The 21,672-nt window shown below is 36.6% G+C and overlaps 1 protein-coding gene across 1 annotated transcript; it reads left to right on the plus strand.

The window, feature by feature from the left end:
* The first annotated feature begins 1,633 nt into the window (after positions 1-1,633).
* On the plus strand, positions 1,634-2,380 carry LOC149154094 (uncharacterized). Its single transcript, XM_089439709.1, has one exon. It carries the CDS (start codon positions 1,937-1,939, stop codon positions 2,126-2,128), a length of 192 nt encoding a protein of 63 aa, XP_089295835.1. The 5' UTR covers positions 1,634-1,936; the 3' UTR covers positions 2,129-2,380.
* Positions 2,381-21,672: the final 19,292 nt, after the last annotated feature.

The raw sequence follows: 21,672 nt of genomic DNA on the forward strand, positions 1-21,672 counted from the left end.
TCATCAAAATATTCTTGAAGGAAATAAATTATTTCAAACATAAACAAAGAAACAAATTATTTCAAGAGTAATCTTGACGCAATAAATTATTAAAACTACTCTTCAAGATATATTTTGTAATATTTGGAGGAACACTATTTATAATTAATTAGTTGTCAAAAGTTGTGATACCTAAAATTAAATGAAATAGATGTGCAATATCAATCTTCCTGCAAACTATTGACAAGATTGTCTCTCTTCTTCATCACCAACTAATTACTAATAAACAATTACATACACATATAAAAATATAACAAAACAACTGTAACATTCACAAACATTACCATCCAAATCCAAACACATAAACACAAAAACCACTCAAAGCATCCAAACACAGACGTACAAACCATTCAAGGAAAGCAACACATACCAAAATAAAGAAGAGAATGATATGGTACAAACCATTCAAGGAAAGCAACACAGACCAAAATAAAGAAGAGAATGATATGGTCATGCCAAAAAAAAAAAATATAATGTGAATTTTGAATTTTATCTCAAACATATACATAATAATGATAATATAAAAATGTGACATTGTTTCCCTCAACTGGAACCAGCTTAGATCCATGTAACATCGGATCTATCATGCACCCAGAGGGTCCAAATCCCTCGAGGTGCAAACCTTTCCTCAAGTTCTACACACCAAAAAGAAGGTTTGCACATCGAGGGATTTGATCCCTCTCGGCGCATGATAGATCTGGTGTTAGATGGATCTAAGCTGGTATATTCACAATGAGAACAATCACCACGACTCATCATATATTTTTTTCTTAAACAAAAATGAGTAATATTTAGATTAAATCTGCACATGGTGCAACAAATACACAGGGAGTACATCGTTTTAAATTTCTCAAAGTGACGTATATCCTTTATCTACAAGCTTATAGCAACATAGCAACTTCATATAGACATAGATACAACCAGATAACAACTACCTATAAACATAGAAACATCGAGAAACACATAGAGAACGAGACAGTTAAGTCAAAGACAAAACTAGGCAAGCCTTCTAGCAACTTAGACAAAACCTCATAGAGACTACATGATGGTCACTCAAATCATTAGCATGTAGATTAACATCTATATCCAACTTGGAAGACTAATTAAGATCTTCTAAAAAAAAGTCTACAATGATTAACTTTAACACATTCATCTCATCTTCCAATCTCACGATATATTACTGCATTGCCAAATTTCAATCTTAGCTCAATTTATTCAAACTCGTCATATAATTTAAAGAATCTATCCCACTTAAAATAATTCATCCATCATCTTTATTCAAAGAATTTATACCATTGAAATAATTCAAAGAATCTAACCTATACTAATCAAATTAATTCGTTCATCTTTTTTATTCAAAATATCTATACTATTTTAATTGAAAGTAAACTTTCACTCTTAATAAAGACTTTTAAATCTTAAATCATTTTTCCAAGTCACAATTTTATTTGGGTTAGTTTATACCTTATTCCAAGGCTACAACTTTAATCATATACTTAAACTTTACAGATTTTATTATAGAAATACTTGCGAATCGATTCCAAACACTAAAACTCGAGATACTTAATAAAAACTCTCTGATCAATACTTAAAAGCTGGTGACTTCAGCAAAAGGGCATCGCAACCAGAGCATTCATTCAAATCCAATCCGGAATAGAAAACTTGGGCGTAAAGAAAAGAAAACCCTGTTAAATTCAATCGTTGAGTCATTGCTTCTTCAAATCCAACCCTGGAGAAAACTTGGGCGAAAAGAAACGATACGCTTTTTAAATTCAATCAGAGGAACGGCCTCCATGAGTCCGAGTGCATTCATAAGGTCTAAGCAGTCATAGTCATCCTTAGAAAGAATCCTCTTGCCTGCCTGTTGTTTTGCTTTGCTTTGCGCTTGGTGGGAGTAATGGCTATTATTCGGAGCGGTTTCCAATTCATCGCAGGGACTGCATTTGGGATCTACTTGGCGCAGAATTACAATGTCCCCAACATCCAGAAACTCATCAACACAGGCCTCCTCGTGGCGAAGCATTATGAGGAAAACTATCGGAAGCCTAAGAAGTCTAAGTCGGATGATATTGATAATGAAGATCATTAGGCAGGCAAGCAGGGAGGGAGGTATCCTGTTATTTCATATTTTGATTTTGTATTCCTGTGTTTCCTATAACTGTAGCTTGATGTCTCTGACCTAAATGAAGTTCAAAGCGGTTTTCATTGGAATTAGCAAATAGATTTAGCTATTCCTTATTTTCACTAAGGATGAATGCTTTGCGCTGTACACATTTGGGCAATGGAACCCTCTATAAACCAGATTAATGAAATTAGGGCTGTTTGAAGTCTGTTTTTTTAATTATGTCTATTTCTGTATCATGAAAGTCATTTAGATTCCACTTCCATGATTCTGTGACATATGTATGCCTCTCAGAATGCAAGTGCTGTAACTGAATTTTTGGGCACTTAGGGTACTAGATACCGGTTACGAACTCTGGAAAACAGCTCTGGTTTGTGTCTTTGTGTCAGTGTGATTAGAGTATATGTATGCCATTCTACTGCTGGGCACAATCTACACTGGTTGGGCTGTGGTCTAGCTGGTGAAAATTATTACAATTATCCGAGGTTCGATTCTCAGTGTATTTTTTTTATGGTTTTTTTGGTTGGGTATAAAAAAAAAATATCCAAAGATACATGTTTAGAGGAGCTTCCACCCTACTCGCGAGAAAAATGGTGGTTTGTATGGAATTTGGATGGAGGATTATTATGGTTATATCAACACTGTTATGACAATGAGTTATTTTTGTTTGTTTGTTTAAGTGGTATGATTGAACTAAAAAATTAAAATTATTTTGAAGTTTATTAGGTTAAAGATAGTCTATGGTTTTTCATTTGGTTGATGTATTTTGCTTTTTTTCTGTAAAGCTTTTCAATAAATGCTCCCAGTGTCTCTACAAACCTCCTGGTTAAATAGATTATCCCAAGATATAGCTGTCAGAATATCTGGGTAACTTTCTCTGTTGTCTTTGAAGGCCTCACATTCTAAAATGACATGTTTTTCTGTTTCCACTTTTCCGGAAGAACAAAAAATATATACTCTTTCCTCCCACATTTCTTTAATGCTTTTCTGTTTCCAATTTTCCGGAACAACAAAAAATACATACTCTTTCCTCCCACACTTCTTTTGGCATTTTCCAGCGCCCTGTTTCACAACAAAGTTGATGAGAATTAGTCCTTAATAATTTTGGCTCTTCAAGAAATATTGGCCTCTATGTACACTTTTTGTCAATGATTCTGAGTGGGATTAAACTATATTATTGTAGAGTTGATGAAAATTACTCCTTAACCGAACAATAAGAATTTCAGCCCTCCAAGAAATATTGGCTTCTATGTATACTTTTTGTTGATGATTCTAAGTAAGATTAATTAAACTATATTATTGTAACTATATCTATTTAAACTTTAGATTTTAAAATTGAATAAATCTTTATAATTAAAATTTAAAAATCTTATTTTTATATATATTTAATTGATATATTAATTTTTTTCATAACTAATAATAATAATTTAAAATAAACTTATAACTATGATAATTTATAACCAAATATATATACTTTATTAACAATAAAATAATATTTTTACCAACAATTAAATAACAAAAATAAACTTTGTTTTGGAAAAAACCTTCTAAATTTAAATTCAATTCACCAAAAATATGGGATTAAAATTTTTGGTTTATACGTGAAGTTAATGTTGGTATTTAATTTGCTCATATTTGCAATGATGGAGGAGGTTTTGAATATTTTTTTTTAGCATTAAGGAAAACTAGACATATACTAGTTAAAAAACCATACGACAACAATGCAAGGAATTCGGGAAAGATAAATTAGCCAGGAACAATTAATTCAACTGTATCCAGAGTAAAAGAGAGAGCTGACTTTTTCCCCGGAGACAATGGATCAAAACTAAACCTATACTCATTAAAGAACCATATGACAACAATGCAGGGAAACCAGGAAAGGTAAACTGGTTAAGAACAATTAATTCAATTGTAAACAGAGTGCAAGAGACAGCTAAATTTGCTCCCTAAGACAATTTTCGTAATTTAGAGTTACTTTAAATAACTTACAGTTGGATTAAATAGATGTTAAGATAAATCTGTATTTAAAAAAAAACACAGTAATATAGGTTTATTGGGCATTAAACATAATTAAAATCTAGTATAAATATATTTTGATTCTAAAAAATTTAAATAAATTTAAAGTGTAAATTTTTGAATTTTTTATATAATTTTAGAATTGTTGAAAGGTAAATGAGAGATACAAATATTTTTATGTGTATATCATTTTTTTTTTTCTTTGGTAGGTCCACGGGGGATTTGAACCAGTGACCTATCTCAAGGAGTGCTTTAACAATGCACCTATTCACCGTCAATCCAAAGCCCCATAGGCTAAATATTGACTAGCGGAATCAACAACGACGGTGGTATCGTACTCGCGTTACAGGGAGTCGAATCCCACCGACTGCCACTATAACCTCTAGGAGGAACCGCCTAGCCCGCAAGAACGGCCCTCGGGTAAGACGAGACTCGAACTCGTGACCTGCACAGCGGCACCGACGACTTAATAGATCGTCCGCTGGCCACAAGACCAAACTTTTAGGGACTGAATTCTTAATATTATTATAAATGTGAATTTTTCTTTTTCTTTTTTATCTTTCTAAATAACTTTTTTTACTATATCTATCAAATGTATATCTCTTTTTTAATTCTCTATCTATCTATATTTCAATAACACAATATTACTGTTATTTATTATAAGTATTATAATTTTTAAAGTTTCATATAAATATTACTTAAGTGGTTAGCATGATAATGTTTCTAGTGGTGCAATCATAACTCATTAAACAGAGACTTATTTTCATCTTTTTCTACTAAAACTCTATAAAATAGCTTATCTAAAAAGGAAAAAAATTTAAACTTTTTTTGTTTTGTTTGTTAATATGTATTAATTTATTATTATTCTCACATTTCTCTATAAATGTTTAGATTTATCTATGGATGATAGTTAAAAGCCTGTTTATTTTTAATCTATGTATGATAGTTAAAAGCATGTTTATTTTTATACAAACCCCACCAATAACAATATGCTCCTACATCAAATCCTCATTTTTCAAATGCTTTGAACATCCTAGTTCAACTTTAATGCAAATCATATTCAAACCTTCCTTTTCTGAATGTTTTGAACATCCTAGTTCAACTTCAATGCAAAACATATTCAAACTCTCCTTTTCTAAATGCTTTGAACATCCTAGTTCAACTTCAATGCAAAACATATTCAAACCCTCCTTTTCCAATTCCTTGAAAATCCTAGTTCAACTTTAATGCAAAACATATTTAAACCCTCCTTTTCCAAATGTTTTGAACATATTTAAACCCTCCTTTTCCAAATGCTTTGAACATATTCAAACCCTCATTTTTTGAACGCTTTGAACATCCTAGTTCAACTTCAATGCAAAACATATTCTTGTAGGAAATTTTCCAAGAACTCAGGTGCAAATCTATATACTTTAGACTTAATCACCAATTTGGAATTAACACTTGGCAAGATGAGGGGAAACCTTCACCCCAAAATGTCCTTTTTGGTCTTGCACCAAATATCACAATAACAAATGACACTGCCAAACTTCTCACATTGTTAATAGGTTAGAAGTCAAACTAATGCAAAGTGAAACATTCAATACAAATCCTATTTTGATAGGGGGAAAGAGAACCCAAAGGTTTATATTGATAAAGATAAGGGAAGAATTTTACAAAAGGTAAGAATGACGTCGCCTGGGGGTAGCCATGAAGATGACCTTCAAGTTTCCTCCTCATGTTGGCCTTGTCCACTTTGAGGTTTTCTCTCTAAGTTGGAGCAATGATTGCAAGAGACTTTCTCTCGAGTGGTAGAAGAAAAGGCTCAATGCCAATGCTAATGAGAAGTAGTGAATCTGGAACTAGCAAATGATTGGATCCTTGATTATGCTTGTGTAGCATAATCCAATTTTATTGAAGTCGTGGAACTCTTGAGGGATCCATATATTTATAGGTTTTCCTTAAAATTACCATGCAAGTGAACTAAAGATGTTTCCCAATTTAGGGCATGTAATTGCCTCGATAACTTCATACTTGATCACAATTACTGAAAATGTAACTTTTTAAGCCTTTTCTAGTCTTTTAGTGTATATGGAAATTGACATATTGTGTAATTTAATGTGTTGGTGATGTATAGGAATACTACATGAGTATTGAAGGATTACTCACATATATTGTATAGAAAAAGAATCGATGTGTCACATAGCCATAAGTTTAATGAGTTACACAATTTGACTTTAAATGATCAAGCCATTTATTGTAATGTAATGCTTTGTTGGCTTCATTGTATTGATATTTGACTATAAATGATGATTTTTATGAAAATCCCTTCATTTTGCACAAGTAAACACAATTGATATGATAACAATAAGGTAAAAAAGTGATTGGATCCAAGTTCAAAGAGACATTTAAAGGTTACCTTAGGGGCATAGTGCATGTCACTTGAGATATAAGATTAAAAACATATCCACCATGGGTTTGTGAGTTTGATTGCATGTTTGTTGTTATAGGTTTTATGTTTGGACATTTATGTTTTCTTTCATATTCATTATGTTTTGTTCAAATAAATCAAGAAAACTAATTACTTAAATCATTGAAATGATTTAGAGAGAAAAAAGGTCCATCAAGGCCTCACCATGGCCACTAAATAGTGTAAGGGCTAAGAGAGGAAAATCAAGTGCGCATGCAAATCTTGCAAATTGAAGTTAGTTAGTTGCAATTATCAATGTCTAAAAAAATGCAAACAATCTTACTGTTCCCAACTTGGCACATAAAGAATGGATCTTATGTTGGCTAGGGAGCTAGAACAAGATCTCACACTGGAATGGATACTAGGCGAGGTCTAGGTACTAGGTCTACAACTTGGTATTTACTAGTGGCTGGAAGAAGGTTAAGAATGCCATGGCTAGGGATCAAACACTTCATGAGACCTAAAAGTTCCCCAACAACATAGAGCTTAGGAAGCTTGGACCAAAGTCATTCCTTACAAGTCAAGATTTGATCTTGAGGGAATTCCAACATTGAATCTAAATGAAGCTTCATCAATTTCCTTTGTATATATGTGTGATTAAGAATGAATATTAAAGGAAAGTAATTAAAGGAAATATAAGTATCATTCCAACATGCAAACTAGCAAGTAGATATGAACAAAATAAGGAAGTAATCAAACAACCAAAGATATTTGAATATAAAAACTAGGTAGAAGAAAAGAAAACATTTAGATTGAAGGAGGCCGAAATATCAATTTTAAGCATGCCCTTATAAGTTGTTCCAATTCTCCAATTCAAGTTTCACGTTTCTTCCACCAAAATATGCAATTGCAATTGGATGAGATTCAAAGGAAGGGAACCTCTTCTCTATGTGTAAATGTAAAGGAAGGGGAAGAAATCCTAACCAATGCATATATATTTGGAGGGAAATACTTTACACTGCTTGATTTGGTTATAACAAAAGTTAAATTGTTGTGCTTTGTTATCAGGATTCTAATGAGCACTCTCCGTCAATGTTGTCGGAATCCTTTAAACTCTCGAGTGTGAAGATTCGAGAATCCCACCCGAATCTACTACTACAACAATTGATTAAACTTCTCCTATTTGTTAATTACTCAAACAAATTATTTACTTCTTCTTACAACAAATATCGAAGCTAATACAACTGCAACCTTCACTTAATTAATTAATTTGCCCAAAACAAGAATAGAACAATAGAGAAAGATACACACAAGTGACACAATATTTTTTGGACAAATGTCCCTGGAAATGCCCAATGCAGGAAAATCGGTGCAACAGCTCTGATGGTTTTATATTATTAAGCAGTAGTTTCTGAATACAACTCTGGATGCCCTTCTGACAATCCAATTATAGAGAAAATAAACTGTCAAAAAAACTTAGTGAGATTACCTCACTCTACCTGGCAAGTCTTGGTTGTTCCGACAGCTGAACCAATTGTCCTCGGCTATCTTTGCGTTGGACCTGCGTCAGCCTCAAAAGGCTCTGTGTCAGCTCAATTGGGAAATGTTTTCCCTCTAGAGCAGTTGCTAGCCCTCCCGGCTCAGAAATGTTAGCTCCCTCAGTAAACTCGGACTTCTGCTGGAAGACTGTGTTGCTTCTGCATGAGCCCTCCTGACTCAGTGTCTAGCTCTGCGTGGGCCCTTTTGGCCCAACGTCAACCCGTCTAGTGTCTCTCTGCCTCTCTCTGTTGTGTATCCTATGTCTTGGAGAAGATACTCCAACCCAACTATCCCCACCCCTCACTGCAATAACTAACTATCGAATTTCTTTCGGCATCTCCTCTGCTCTGCTTCAAAAAATCGAACTTCTGAACTCTCTGTGTGTCTTTCCAAGAGACCTTCAAGTCTCCTTTAATAATCTCTTCGTTGACATTCAACGACCCAGATTAGAAGCTAATCAATGGCTAAGATAATTCCTGCTTGATCATCGTCTTCTTCTAGAAGTTACACCCACAGTTTATATTAATACCCTTTAATTATTTTATTTTCTTAAGTTTAGACTTAGGGTTCCTTTAAAAATAATTAACTATTTTAATAAAACTGTTTCTGGGTGGAATTTCCCAAAACGCTTTCTGGGTTCTTAGGAATACATGTGCCTAAGCCTCCCTGCAAAATTTGAGACTTAGAGCACATCCGATGCTACTAGAAATCAACACTCCCTCTTAGCGAGGGATGTGTTATAATAATGCACCTTGCTGGAGCATCACTCTGTTCTGTAACATCTCCCTCTCCACTACTAATGTCTGACATGTTGTCCACCAACTACTGCGCAAATGTTGCATATGTACTTCTTCTGGCCCTGTCATTGTAAACTCTGCATCCGTATTGCAATTCCCTCTGAAATTTTGCATCTGTGTTACTGCTGGCACTGCCATTGCATTGCAAACTGCTGCTATTGTTATTGCATCAGCGATGGAAAAACATCCCAAATTACTGAACTAATTGTGTTCAGTATAATACCATGTGAATGTTGGAGCCTGATCGCTGCTAGTCTTTGCGTTGACCATCTGAATCCACTGCATTGCCGCTGACTACTGCTTTGTGCCATTTGCACTGCTGCCAACTCTGCTCTACGCTGCTCAGTCTTTGGCGCTCCTAGCAATTGCAATTGTCTCTCTGACACTCCTTGACACTATTTGACATTAGTCCATCTTGCTACTTCTGATCTGGGCTCCCGTAGCAAGGAATTGATCCAAGAGGTGGGCTCCTCAAGGATCTTGCCCATTTGTAGCGCTTTCGAACTACAAATCCAAATCAGCCAACCTCCCTCCTGGAGGTATCTTGGCTATCACGGCGAACTCCTCCTCATCGATCTTCATGGGTGCAGCCTTCAGATCGTGCTTTTCATCCTTATCCTTCTTCCTGAGAGGACATTGTGTAGCATAGTGACCCATCTAACCACACCTGAAGCACTTTATCTTTGAGACATCCTTCTTACGTCTTTGCTGCTCTTGTTACCCCTTCGATGCGAGGGCTGCATTATCCTCCTCCTCCTTGGGCTTCGACCCACTATTGTTGCTTCCGTCAAGCTTGCACTTGACCAATTCTCTCCTCAACTCCTCTTTTTTTAGAGCTACCCCATCTCATCCCAATTTGACAAAGTCGCCCTACCCAGGATACTCTGGACAAAGACTTGCCACTCATCTGAGACATAATTGAGGGCCATTCTAACCAACTCTGAGTCTTGAGGTGTAGACCCCACAACATATAACTCATCACGGGTCCCATGAAGCTTCGTGAGGAATGGATCCACACACTCTCCCTTCTGCATCTGAGCAGATCTCAACTTCTGCTCCAAGTACATCTTCCGCTGCTTGGAAGATCCCTGATACAATGTAGACAATGTGTCCCACATCTCCTTAACAGTCTCTCTGCTAGCAATGTGACAGACCACATGGTCCTTCACTCCATCCAGGATCATTCTTTTCGCCTTCGCCATCTCAGCTCGGTACTTTTTCAACGAATCTGCATTTGTATGCACAACCACCACGCTATCGACATATGTCTTGAGGGCATGCTCATATAGAAGGAATGGCATTCTAGCCTTCCAGATGACATAGTTGGATGCTCCGTCCAACCTATCTTGATCCCTCAATCCACTGGTTGCCATCTCTGCCATGTAGGTTTTAACCCCGTACAGAAATTCCCTGCATACGAATTCTAAAACACAGAAAATAAACAATGCGAGAGCATAACACATAAAACACATATACACAGAGATTTTCCCCTAGATCCCAAAACTGGGACTACCAGCTTGATTTTTCATTATATTCCTTTCAATGTTACAATACATATTTATACATGTCGAAGCATCCAATACCATGGACCAAAAACCATTGCGTCCAAAACCATGGATCGAAAACCATCGCGTCCAAAACCGTGTGCGAAAAATCATGCACAAAACCATAGGTAGGTTCGCCCAACCTAATATAGGGTCCAAAAACAAAATTTTCCGGGCCATTGCCCCGGACCCCATAGAGTGGGGTTACCTGCACCCCTCAAAGACCCAGTGACAGCCCCCCGCTATGCAATTGACGCAACGAGGGGGGGGCTCCGCCGCCCATCTAACCCCCCGATTAACTACGTCGGCTAGTCGTGGAAAGAATATAACACAACCCCAACATTCTCCCACTTTTTGTTTTCTTTCCACAGGGGGCCACGGGAGAGCTTAGTCATTTATCCAGCCCTGCAATGCCCATTGTTTCTCTACACCAAGAGAACTTCTCAGAGCTCACAGATTTTGTCAATGCATCTGCAGTATTCTTCAAAGTGTCCACCTTTACCAGCAACACCTTTTTGTCTTCTATCATATCCCTCACAAAGTGATACTGAACATCAATGTGCTTTGTCTTTGAATGATATGCAGGGTTCTTTGCCAAGAAAATTGCACTTTGGTTGTCACAGTCTATCCTTATAGCTCCCTGTACTAACCCCATACTTGAACACAATCTCTGCAACCAAACTGATTCCTTGCTTGCATGAGTGGCTGCCATGTATTCTGCCTCTATAGTTTATAGTGCCACTATAGATTGTTTCTTACTCATCCACCTGACTGCACATCCAAATAGGTTAAACACATACCCACTTGTAGATCTTCTCTGATCTAGATCTCTAGCCCAGTCTGCATCAACAAAGCCACGAATATCCAACTCTCTGTCCAATCTTGATCTTCCTTGGTAGCACAAACCATAATAACTAGTGCCACGCAAATACCTGAAAACCCACTTCACTGATGTCTAGTGCTCCTTCCCTGGTTTTGACATAAACCTGCTCAATACTCCCACTGCATGTGCAATGTCTAGTCTAGTACAAACCATCGCATACATCAGGCTACCAACTGCACTTGCATATGGAACACGGGACATGTCCTCTTCCTCTTCTTGTGTCTTGGGACACTGTTCAGCAGATAACTTTACACCTACAGGAATAGGAACCTTTACCGGTTTACTATCCTGCATATTAAACCTCTGCAATATTGTCTTGACATACTTCTATGGTTTAACCAGAGCTTCCTCTTTGTCCAATCTCTTTTAATTTCCATACCCAAAATATAGTTTGCAGCACCAAGATCTTTCATGTCGAATTTGGAGGACAAATGGGTCTTCAAATCCTGGATAATATCTTTGTCATTTCCAACCAGCAACATATCATCCACATACAAGACTAGATAAATAACACGGTCACCAATTAATTTAAAATACAACAGTGATCTGCTTTGCTTCTGGTGAAGTCAAGTCCCCATATGAATGTATCAAATTTTTGATACCACATCCTTGGTAACTGTTTTAACCCATACAAAGACTTCTTTAACTTGCATACCAATTTTTTCTTACTCTTCACCACAGAACCTTCAGGTTGCTTCATGTAGATCTCCTCTTCCAGGTCCCCGTGAAGAAATGTGGTTTTCACATCCATCTGTTCTACCTCAAAATCAAAAGCAACAACAACAGATAGAAGTAATCTTATAGAAGCTACCTTGGCAACAGGAGAAAAATATCACCAAAATCAATTCCCGGCACCTGGGAATAACCTTTTGCTACCAACTGAGCTTTGTATTTCTCCACCTTTCCTTCTGCATTTGTTTTCTTCTTGAACACCCATTTGCTGCCAATGGGTTTCCTTCCAGTCGGCAACTCCACCAGATCCCATGCCTCATTTTTGTGTAAAGATGCCATTTCATCAACCATGGCCTCTTTCCAGAGTTTGTCATCCTTTGAATCCACTGCTTCCCTCACAGCTCTGGGATCATCATCAGTGATAGATAAAGCAAAATTTGAACAGAAAGCAGACGGACTATGCCTTTCTGTTTGCCTTCTTTCTCGAACTGATCTTCTCACACCTGGAGTTTGTGGCTCTTCATCTTCTGATTCCTCCTCTGCTGTAGAGTCTGAATCTTCCTCGTTAAGCTCAAACTCTATCTTCTCAGGTTCCTTTGGTTGGACTTCATGTTTAATAACATCTTTCACCCCTTTGAACACCACATCTCGGTTGTACACAACCTTCCTTGTTATTGGGTTCCAAAGCTTATAACCCTTTAAACCATCCTTATACACAGTAAAGATGCACTTTTCAGATTTATTATCCAACTTTTTTCTTTTCTCCTTTGGAACGTGTACATATGCATCACATCCAAATACCCTCAGATGTGAAAGAGAGGGTTTCTTACCAGTCCATACCTCTTGTGGAGTCTTATCCTCCAACGCTGATGAAGATGATCTGTTGACTAGGTAACATGCAGTCTCCACCGCCTCTGCCCAGAATTCTTGTCATAACCTGGCACCACTGAGCATGCTTCTTGCCCTTTCTATCAACGTCTTGTTCATTCTTTCTGCAACTCCATTTTGCTGAGGTGTATATGGAGTAGTCTTCTATTGTGCTATACCACACTTCTTACAAAATTCTTCAAATTCCTTACTGCAAAACTCTCCACCGTTATCTGTTCTTAGCATCTTTATCTTCTTCTCTATCTGGCTTTCCACCAGAGCCTTAAATTCTTTAACCCTGTCAAAGACTTCATATTTCTACTTAAGGAAATATATCCATGTATTCCTTGAGAACTCATTTATAAATGATACATAGTACACAGACTTACCTAGTGATGGAACTTTCACAGGTCCAAACACATCACTGTGTACAAGCTCTAATATCTGTTTTGTCCTCTTACCACCAGAGGGGAAACTCACCCAATTCTGCTTCCCATATACACAATTTTCACAGAAATCAAAATCCAGAGAGCTATTACTCATACTTTTTACCATACTTTTACCATGAAGTATTCAAAGGCCCTTCTCTCCAATATGTCCAAGCCTTTGATGCCACAACATCGTTTTCTCTCCAGAGACCATTAAATTTTCTGCTCCACTTTTAGGAACCACAAAGCTATTGCACCCATCAACAACATTGCTACCTTGCAGCGTGTATAGAGTTCCAATCTGAACTCCCTGCATCAATACCAGTGCTCCTCGAAGCATCTTGTAGGTATCCTTCTCGAACACTGTTTTTACCCCTGCATCATCCAGCTTGCTTACGGAAATCAGATTTTTGGCCAATGTAGGAATATGCAGAACACCTGGAAGTGTTCTAACCCTTCCACCTTGCAACTTCAACTTTACTTTTCCGTGACCAACGATTTTAGCCTTTCTGTCATCCCCCAAGAACATCACCACCATCATATTTCTCATACTCGCAGAACCACTCTTTATGGGGAGTGAAGTGAAAGGATGCACCTGATTCAATCAACCATGCCTCATGATCTACATGTATACTTGAAAAAGCCAAATACACATCTCCACCTTCATCTGAGGTGGTTTTTGCCTCTGCAGAAGGAGCATTATCAGATCCCTTTCTTTTGTCAGGAGCTTTAGATTTACAGTCCCTTTTGTAGTGCCCTTCCTTTCCGCATTTCCAGTAAACCACCTTTACAGGTTTTCCTGGAGATTTAGATCTCCCTCTAGATTTAGATCTCCCACTTGATGACTTATTTTTGTTTCTATTCTGGGACCGTCCTCGTACAGACAAGGCATCACCATTCTGGCTCTCCATATTTTTCCGTTTCATCTCCTCTGTTAGCAAGGATGAAACTATTTCATCAAACTGCAAGACAGTTGCATTACTACTTATTGCAATAACCAGACTATCCCATGAATCTGGTAGATAACACAACAAACTGATGCACTTATCTTCATCTGAAATTTTAATATCAATAGATAATAACTCACTTACCACAGTATTAAATGCGTTCAAATGCTCTGTCACCAAGTCTCCATCTTTCATCCTCAGGTTATACAGCTTTTTCCGTAGGAATAGTTTATTCACTAGAGACTTAAATTGGTACAAAGTCCCTAACTTTTCCCACAAAGCCTTCGTCGTAGCTTCCCCTGATACATTCAGCAATACTGAATCTGAGACACACAATCGTATTGTGCTCTTTGCTTTCTGATCCAACTTCTTCCATTCTTCATCGGACACTCTCGTTGGTTTAATACGTGGATCTATCGCGATCCACTGATCTTTATCCACCAACAGATCCTCCATCTTGAGTTTCCATAACTCAAAACTCTAACCATTAAATTTCTCGATCTCTATCTTTCCACTGCTCGCCATCTTCTTTCACCACTAGAATCGTTCTCACAGATCTCCCACTGAACAGGGTCTACCACAAGCCCGAGCGAAACCCCTCAGCAACAAAGGCGTCCCTTGAAGCCAAAACAACTCCGATACCAAATGTAGGTTTTAACCCCGTACAGAAATTACCTGCATACAAATTCTAAAACACAGAAAATAAACAATGCGAGAGCATAACACATAAAACACATATACATAGATATTTTCCTCTGGATCCCAAAACCGAGATTACCAGCGTGATTTTTCATTATATTCCTTTCAATTTTACAATACATATTCATACATGTTGAAGCATCCAATACCATGGACCGAAAACCATCGCACCCCTCAAACCCCCTCTGACCCCCCCCCCCCCGCTACACAATCGGTGCAACGAAGGGGGGGCTCTGCCGCCCTCCTAACCCCCCGGTTAACTACGTCAGCTAGTCATGGAAAGAATATAACACAACCCCAACATGCCACAAATGTCGAAAATATCCTCTTTGGTTCTTACTGTTGCTGCTCAGCCAATAAGAAAACGAACTTCTTGGCGGGAAATCTTACTGAGGAAGAAATTCCCTCAACCATGCTTCTTCCTTCTCTTCTGACGTCTTTCTGCCCAACAAAACAGCAAAACAACCTGCAAAAAAGCTGGGTCCTACCAGCGTCTCCTCACATTGAGGCTTCAGCGTTGTTCCCACTGCCCTGACAAAATTTCGAACTAGGAGTCCTTCCTCTCTGTTGACTCGCTCAAAGAGAGACTGCCTCGAAAATTAGCCCTCCGGCTAGGACTGTGAAAACCCTTTGGGGTTTCGAATTGCTGCCTCCTGCATCGTTTTCGATCTCCCTCTTCTGCTCAACACTGGGTTCTCTGGCACTGTTCTTCTTGCTTCACTTGCACTAGTTCTGATACCATGTGAAGATTCGAGAATCCCACTCGAATCTACTACTGCAGCAACTGATTAAACTTCTCTATTTGTTAATTACTGAAACAAATTATTTACTGCTTCCTACAACAAATATCGTAGTTAATACAACTGCAACCTTCACTTAATTAATTAATTTGCCCAAAACAAGAACATAACAATAGAGAAAGATACACACAAGTGACACAATATTTTTTGGGCAAATGTCCCCGTAAAAACCCAATGCGGGAACACTGGTGTAGCAACTCTGAGGGTTTTATATTATTAAGAAGTAGTTTTTTAATACAACTCTGGATGCCCTTTCGACAATCCAGTTAGAAAGAAAATAAATTGACATAAAAACTTAGTGAGATTATCCCACTCTACTCAACAAGTCCCGATTATTCCAGCAACGGAACCAACTATCCTAGACTATCTCTGCGCTAGCCCTGTGTCAACCTCAAAAGGCTCTATGTCAGAGCAACTAGGAAACGTTTTTCCTTTGGAGTAGTTTCTAGCCCTCCCGGCTCAGAAATGTCAGCTCCCTCAACAAACTCAAATTTCTGCTGGAAGACTACGCTGCTTCTGCGTGAGCCCTCCTGGCTCAGCGTCAAGCTCTGCGTGGGCCTTTCTGGCCCAGCGTCAACCCTTCTGGTGTCTCTCTGCTTCTCTCTGTTGCCTACCCCGGGCCTAGAGAAGATACTCCAACCCAACTATCCCTGCCCCTCACTGCAACAACTCACTATCGAAATTCTCCCATCATCTCCTCTGCTTTGCTTCAGAAAATTGAACATCTGAACTCTCTCTGTGTCTTTCCAAGTGGCCCTCAAGCCTCCTTAAATAATCTCCTTGTTGACATTCAGCGGCCCAGATTAAAAGCTAATCAATGGCTAAGATCATTTATGCTTGATCCTCGTCTTCTTCTAGAAGTTACACCCACAGTTTATATTAATACCCTTTAATTATTTTATTTTTCTAAGTTTAGACTTAGGGTCCCTTAAAAAATAATTAATTATTTTAATAAAACTGTTTCTAGGTAGAATTTCTCAAAACGCTTTATGGGTTCTTTGGAATACATGTGCTTAAGCCTCCCTTCAAAATTTGAGACTTAGAGCACATCCGATGCTACCAGAAATCAACATCAAGCTTTCTTGAGTCTCATTGACTCAACACTAGGACGAGTGACTTCTAGAGATGGTAGACTCCAAACTCGCTAGACTTGGTTGAGCCTTGTCAAATTTAAGAATTGTAGTCTCAGACATGGGAGTTTGACCTAGGTTTAGCCAACAGAGGTTCTTTGGGTGAGTTTGAAAATAGTCGTCAAATCTTGTTGAGTCACAGGTTAGTCACATCGTAAAAGAGTTGACTTTGACAACATTGCTCGCAATGCTTGATTGACATTGGAATGACATGCAAATCATTACTAAGTAATACATAAGTTGCTCTTGTAAGGTCCTCTTTTCTTAATCCAACCTAGATATTATTATGCTCCCTTTAAAATGGTGAAAGGAAACCTAAATAATAAGTTCTCATTCTTATTGAGAATATATGGGCTTTATATGTGGGATTGCATCATTCACCTACTTTGAGCAATTACATTGTTGAGTCAGGAATTGTTACACATAGCAATGGTCCAAACACGTAGGGCAATGAAATGATGTGAAAACGAGAGTAGGGAATCTTAAGAAGAGAAAATAAAAGGATTTTACTTTGACCAAGTGTGTGGGGCCCAAGAAAGACTAAGATGTCTATGAATATCATAGGTATATTCACAAGCAAACCAACATAACAACAAAATGGCTATTGAACTCTCTAAAACGTAATGAGCAATGGTCCAAGAAGAAAATATGTGGCAAAGAGTCTCCTAATTAAGGGAATATGCATCTCAAACCCAAGGATAATGCTAGACTTTGAGATGCAAAACTAAAATAATGTGCAACAATAATGATCTCTCATAAGACAAGGACCCAAATATAAGTTACAACATTATCCTCATGTAAAATCAAACATTTTACCTAATTTTATGTTTACAATGTTTAAAAATTAAACATCATTAAATGATAAAATCCATTTAAATCTAAACCCACCAAAATGAAACTTCACCACACACTAAGGATAAAACCCATATTTATAAGAACTTGTGAATATATTATATTAATGCTCTTGTGATCTTGTAATGTAACTTGGAAGCTTCTTGGGACTTCATAAGTTGTTGTTTTATTTATTTAAGAAATGAATTTTATTAAAACAAAGTAATAAACGACCATCATAAAAAATTGTTAGTTTGATAGAGTTTCAATGTCAATGATGCAACCCAAAAGCTAACTTTAATACATTCAAAGATAAATCAACACTACTCAACTATTGAGATTGTTATATCAACTAATTGTAATGACTATTAGAAGGTGGACCGACATCCTCAATTGATGCAAACTTTGGATTTGAAATGGATCACTTTTTCATCTTCATCAAGAGGACACTTTTTTATAATTCTCTTTTTATAGAGTCTAATCAATTGAAATGTTTTCCTCATTTTCTTTCTTCTTTCATTTTTATTCACTCTTTATTCACATTTTTCAAAGCAATGACCTTTGACACTAATAGGTTCTCTAATGACTCTCATTATCTTTCATAATTCATATTTTAAAAATGGATCAATTCTCTTCCCTTTTCCATATGATCCAATAGCTCCTTAGTTGATATCCCCTAGGAGAGATAACAAGCTAGGAAACTAGAAACCACAAGAAGGACAATTCCTTCACAACATTATTTGCTATACAATTTTCAACATTATTATGAGACCTTTGACTAGGGTATTTGTTATGACTTCAAATATTATACCTATGTGATATTCTAAGCAATTATTTTAGTTTGAAAAAATCATACATATAGGCATGTAGGAAACTATTTTATAAAAACGTATAATTTGCCATTAAAGCTTGTAATTTTTTGACAAATATACTATTTCAGTTTGAAAGAATCATACATATAGACATGTAGGGAAATATTTAATTAAAAACATATAATTTACCAATAAAACTTGCAAATTTTTGGCGAATATACTATTTCGGTGTGAAAATATCATACAAGTAAATATTCAATAAGAAACATATAATTTACCATTAAAACTTATGAATTTTGGCGAATATTATCAATTTAACCATATTTATGTTTAAAAAAATGTGAAATTTTCACCAATTCACAATTCTTATTTCAAAAAAAGGCCAAAAAATAGCCATGTGGTGATAATTTGCCCCTCAAAATAACTTGCCTTTGACCCAACTCCATTCCCATGAAGACGTAGAATTACATCATTTATAGAGCTAAGAATCCAAACTTGGCATGAGACCATTGGTGATTGGTCTTAAATTCCTTACGCTAAGTAGGTTCTCAATTTCTACACTTCTTTCATTGAGAAGCAAAGTAAGAAGAAGCTTTGAACTTTAGACATGAAGCAACCATGTGACCATACTTAAAATGAGCCATTCAATGAAGAACAATGTGTTGGTAGTTTGTTACTTAGGTTCATTTGCTTCAATTACATTCTAATATGATTTTTTTGAGGAAATCCTTTTGCTCATGTCAACTTTAGTGCAACTTCTAGTCAAAGTAGAAATTGACAAATGCATTATCTTTAGAGACAATGCAACAATTCTAAAGAAAGTATTCCCAATGACAAAGAGGGACTTGACATACTAATATTGAAAAAGCAAGTGGGCATTTGTAATGAAATCTAGATCAAAGATAATGTTTTGGTACAAGGATTGAAACATCACCAGTGAGCCCTCATAATGAGGTCAATCGTCCCCAAGAATTGGGACATGTTGCAAATCACACATTACATGTTAAGGGAAGAGATAAATTTAAGGAAGAAAAACCCTTGGCATAAGGGTGGATCACTACAATGTACTATAAGAAAAATCTTTGTGACTCAAACATATGAAGGTGGAGATATTTCAACATGGAGGAAACACTGTTAAACTTGTAGATCAACCTAGGTATTAGGAGTAATTTTCCTCCTCCTTGGCCTAGGGAAGATGGATATTTAAGTTCAACATCGAGGTGGTCTTGTTGATGAAAAAGGATAAGAGAGGAGAGGGAGCGCATGGAGGTCTCCTTGATTTTCAAAGTGAATCCTTGAATGAAACAAAATTCCTAGGTGCAATACTATAGCATGCAAATCCATTGAAACCAAAGACCCTACTTCCTTCCAAGGTAGAACCATACAATTCTTATGAAAAATGGACTTTCATGACAAAGGCATAGCAATGTGAATGATTAATAGAGAGCCCAATAGGACGAATGGGGACATGTCAAGATTTAAGTACTATTAATGATTGGCAGTCAAACTAGATAAAAGGGAACACTAGGCAAAGTCCCAACTGTGAACATGCTCTATTTTACCATCATCTAGCTTCAATCACTAGTCCCTTAAGTCTCACTAACAAATTATTCAAAGTGTTATATTATAAATTCATTCTACTCACAATTTGTGTTTGCCTTTTCTTCTTTGGCCTTTTGCATTTTGAATGGATTCAACTTAGGAGACATATCGCAAGTAATGAATGAAATGAATATTGAATAATCCATTACAAAATGAAAGGTAAATGCCTTCTCAAATATTAGTACAACGTTAGATAGATATTCAAGGTGCTTATTAATGATTGGAGGTCAAACAAGATGGAAGGGAACTCTAGGCGAAGTCACAACTATGAACATGTTTTGTTTCGGCATCATCCACCTTCAATAACTAGTCCCTTAAGTCTCACTCACAAATTATTGAACGTGTAATATTGTAAATTCATCCTACTCAAAATTTATGATTACCTTTTCTTCTTTGGCCTTTTGCATTCCTAATGGATTCAACCTAGGAGACTTAACACAAGTAATGAATGAAATGAAGATTGAATAATCCGTTACAAAATGAAAGGTAAATTCCTTCTCAAATATTAGTAAAATGTGAAACAAATTTGCAAAGAGTATGATTGCTTGCTTATCCCTTCCCTCCTCTCCTTTATACCATTAAAAAAAAACAAAAAACAAAACAAAAACAAAAACAAAAGCAAAAAAACAACAACAACAAACTAACAAGAATCAAAAAATCAAAATCAAACTCTAAACAAGGAGAGAAGTCAAAAATCATAAAAATGAGTCAAGGCCCTAATCGAGACAAGATCATTTTAATAAATAAAAATAATTAATGGAAAATAAATAAAATGAAACAAAAATATACACAAGTCAAAAGAAATATATATATATATATTCATTCATTCAAAGAAAAGTAATCAATAAATAAAACTGGGTCAACAATAAAATACGGGCCCATTAAACAAATAACAAAAATACTAAAAGGAGTTAAGAATGAATAGGATGATAGAATACTTAAGAAAACATGAAGAATCAAGAATATAAACTCTAATGAAGAATAAACCAACAACAAATACTATAAAAAGGACACCAATATCTACATAGATAAATAAAGAAACAAAATAAATCCCAAAAAGAAACCTAAAAAACTAGGAAGACAGGACAGGGACCCAACTTCTACTAATAATCCAACCATCGTCTCTATTTAAATTATTGGGTCTTTTTTGAATTTCTAAGGTCTCCCTCAATTTACAATGATGGAAATGACTAACCCTAGTAATGACTTGGGCCTCCTCAATGCAGGTGTGATGCTTATATTTATCTGCATGCTCTGCCAAATCAGAGGAGCGGGTCCTTTCATGCTTGATGTCAACGACATGCTCACGAATCCTTTGATTAATTGAGCAACTAGCCTCACCAATGTAGGGAGTCCCACAAGGGCAAGGAATAACGTAAACACCCTTCATATTCTTGAGGTCCACTAGGTCTTTTACAGATCTAAAGGAGCTTTAGATGGTATTTAAAGGCCTAAAGGTTGAAGCTACCTTATGCTTCCTTAGGATGCTCGCAATCTTGTCAGTGGTCTTGATCTGAAAATGGGGCACTTAGGCTTCTTGTCTAACTTACAAGAA

Source organism: Pinus tabuliformis, chromosome 9 (genome assembly GCF_031772625.1).
Source record: "Pinus tabuliformis cultivar Carrire ecotype Pingquan chromosome 9, CPIR1, whole genome shotgun sequence".
Taxonomy (NCBI): Eukaryota; Viridiplantae; Streptophyta; class Pinopsida; order Pinales; family Pinaceae; genus Pinus; species Pinus tabuliformis.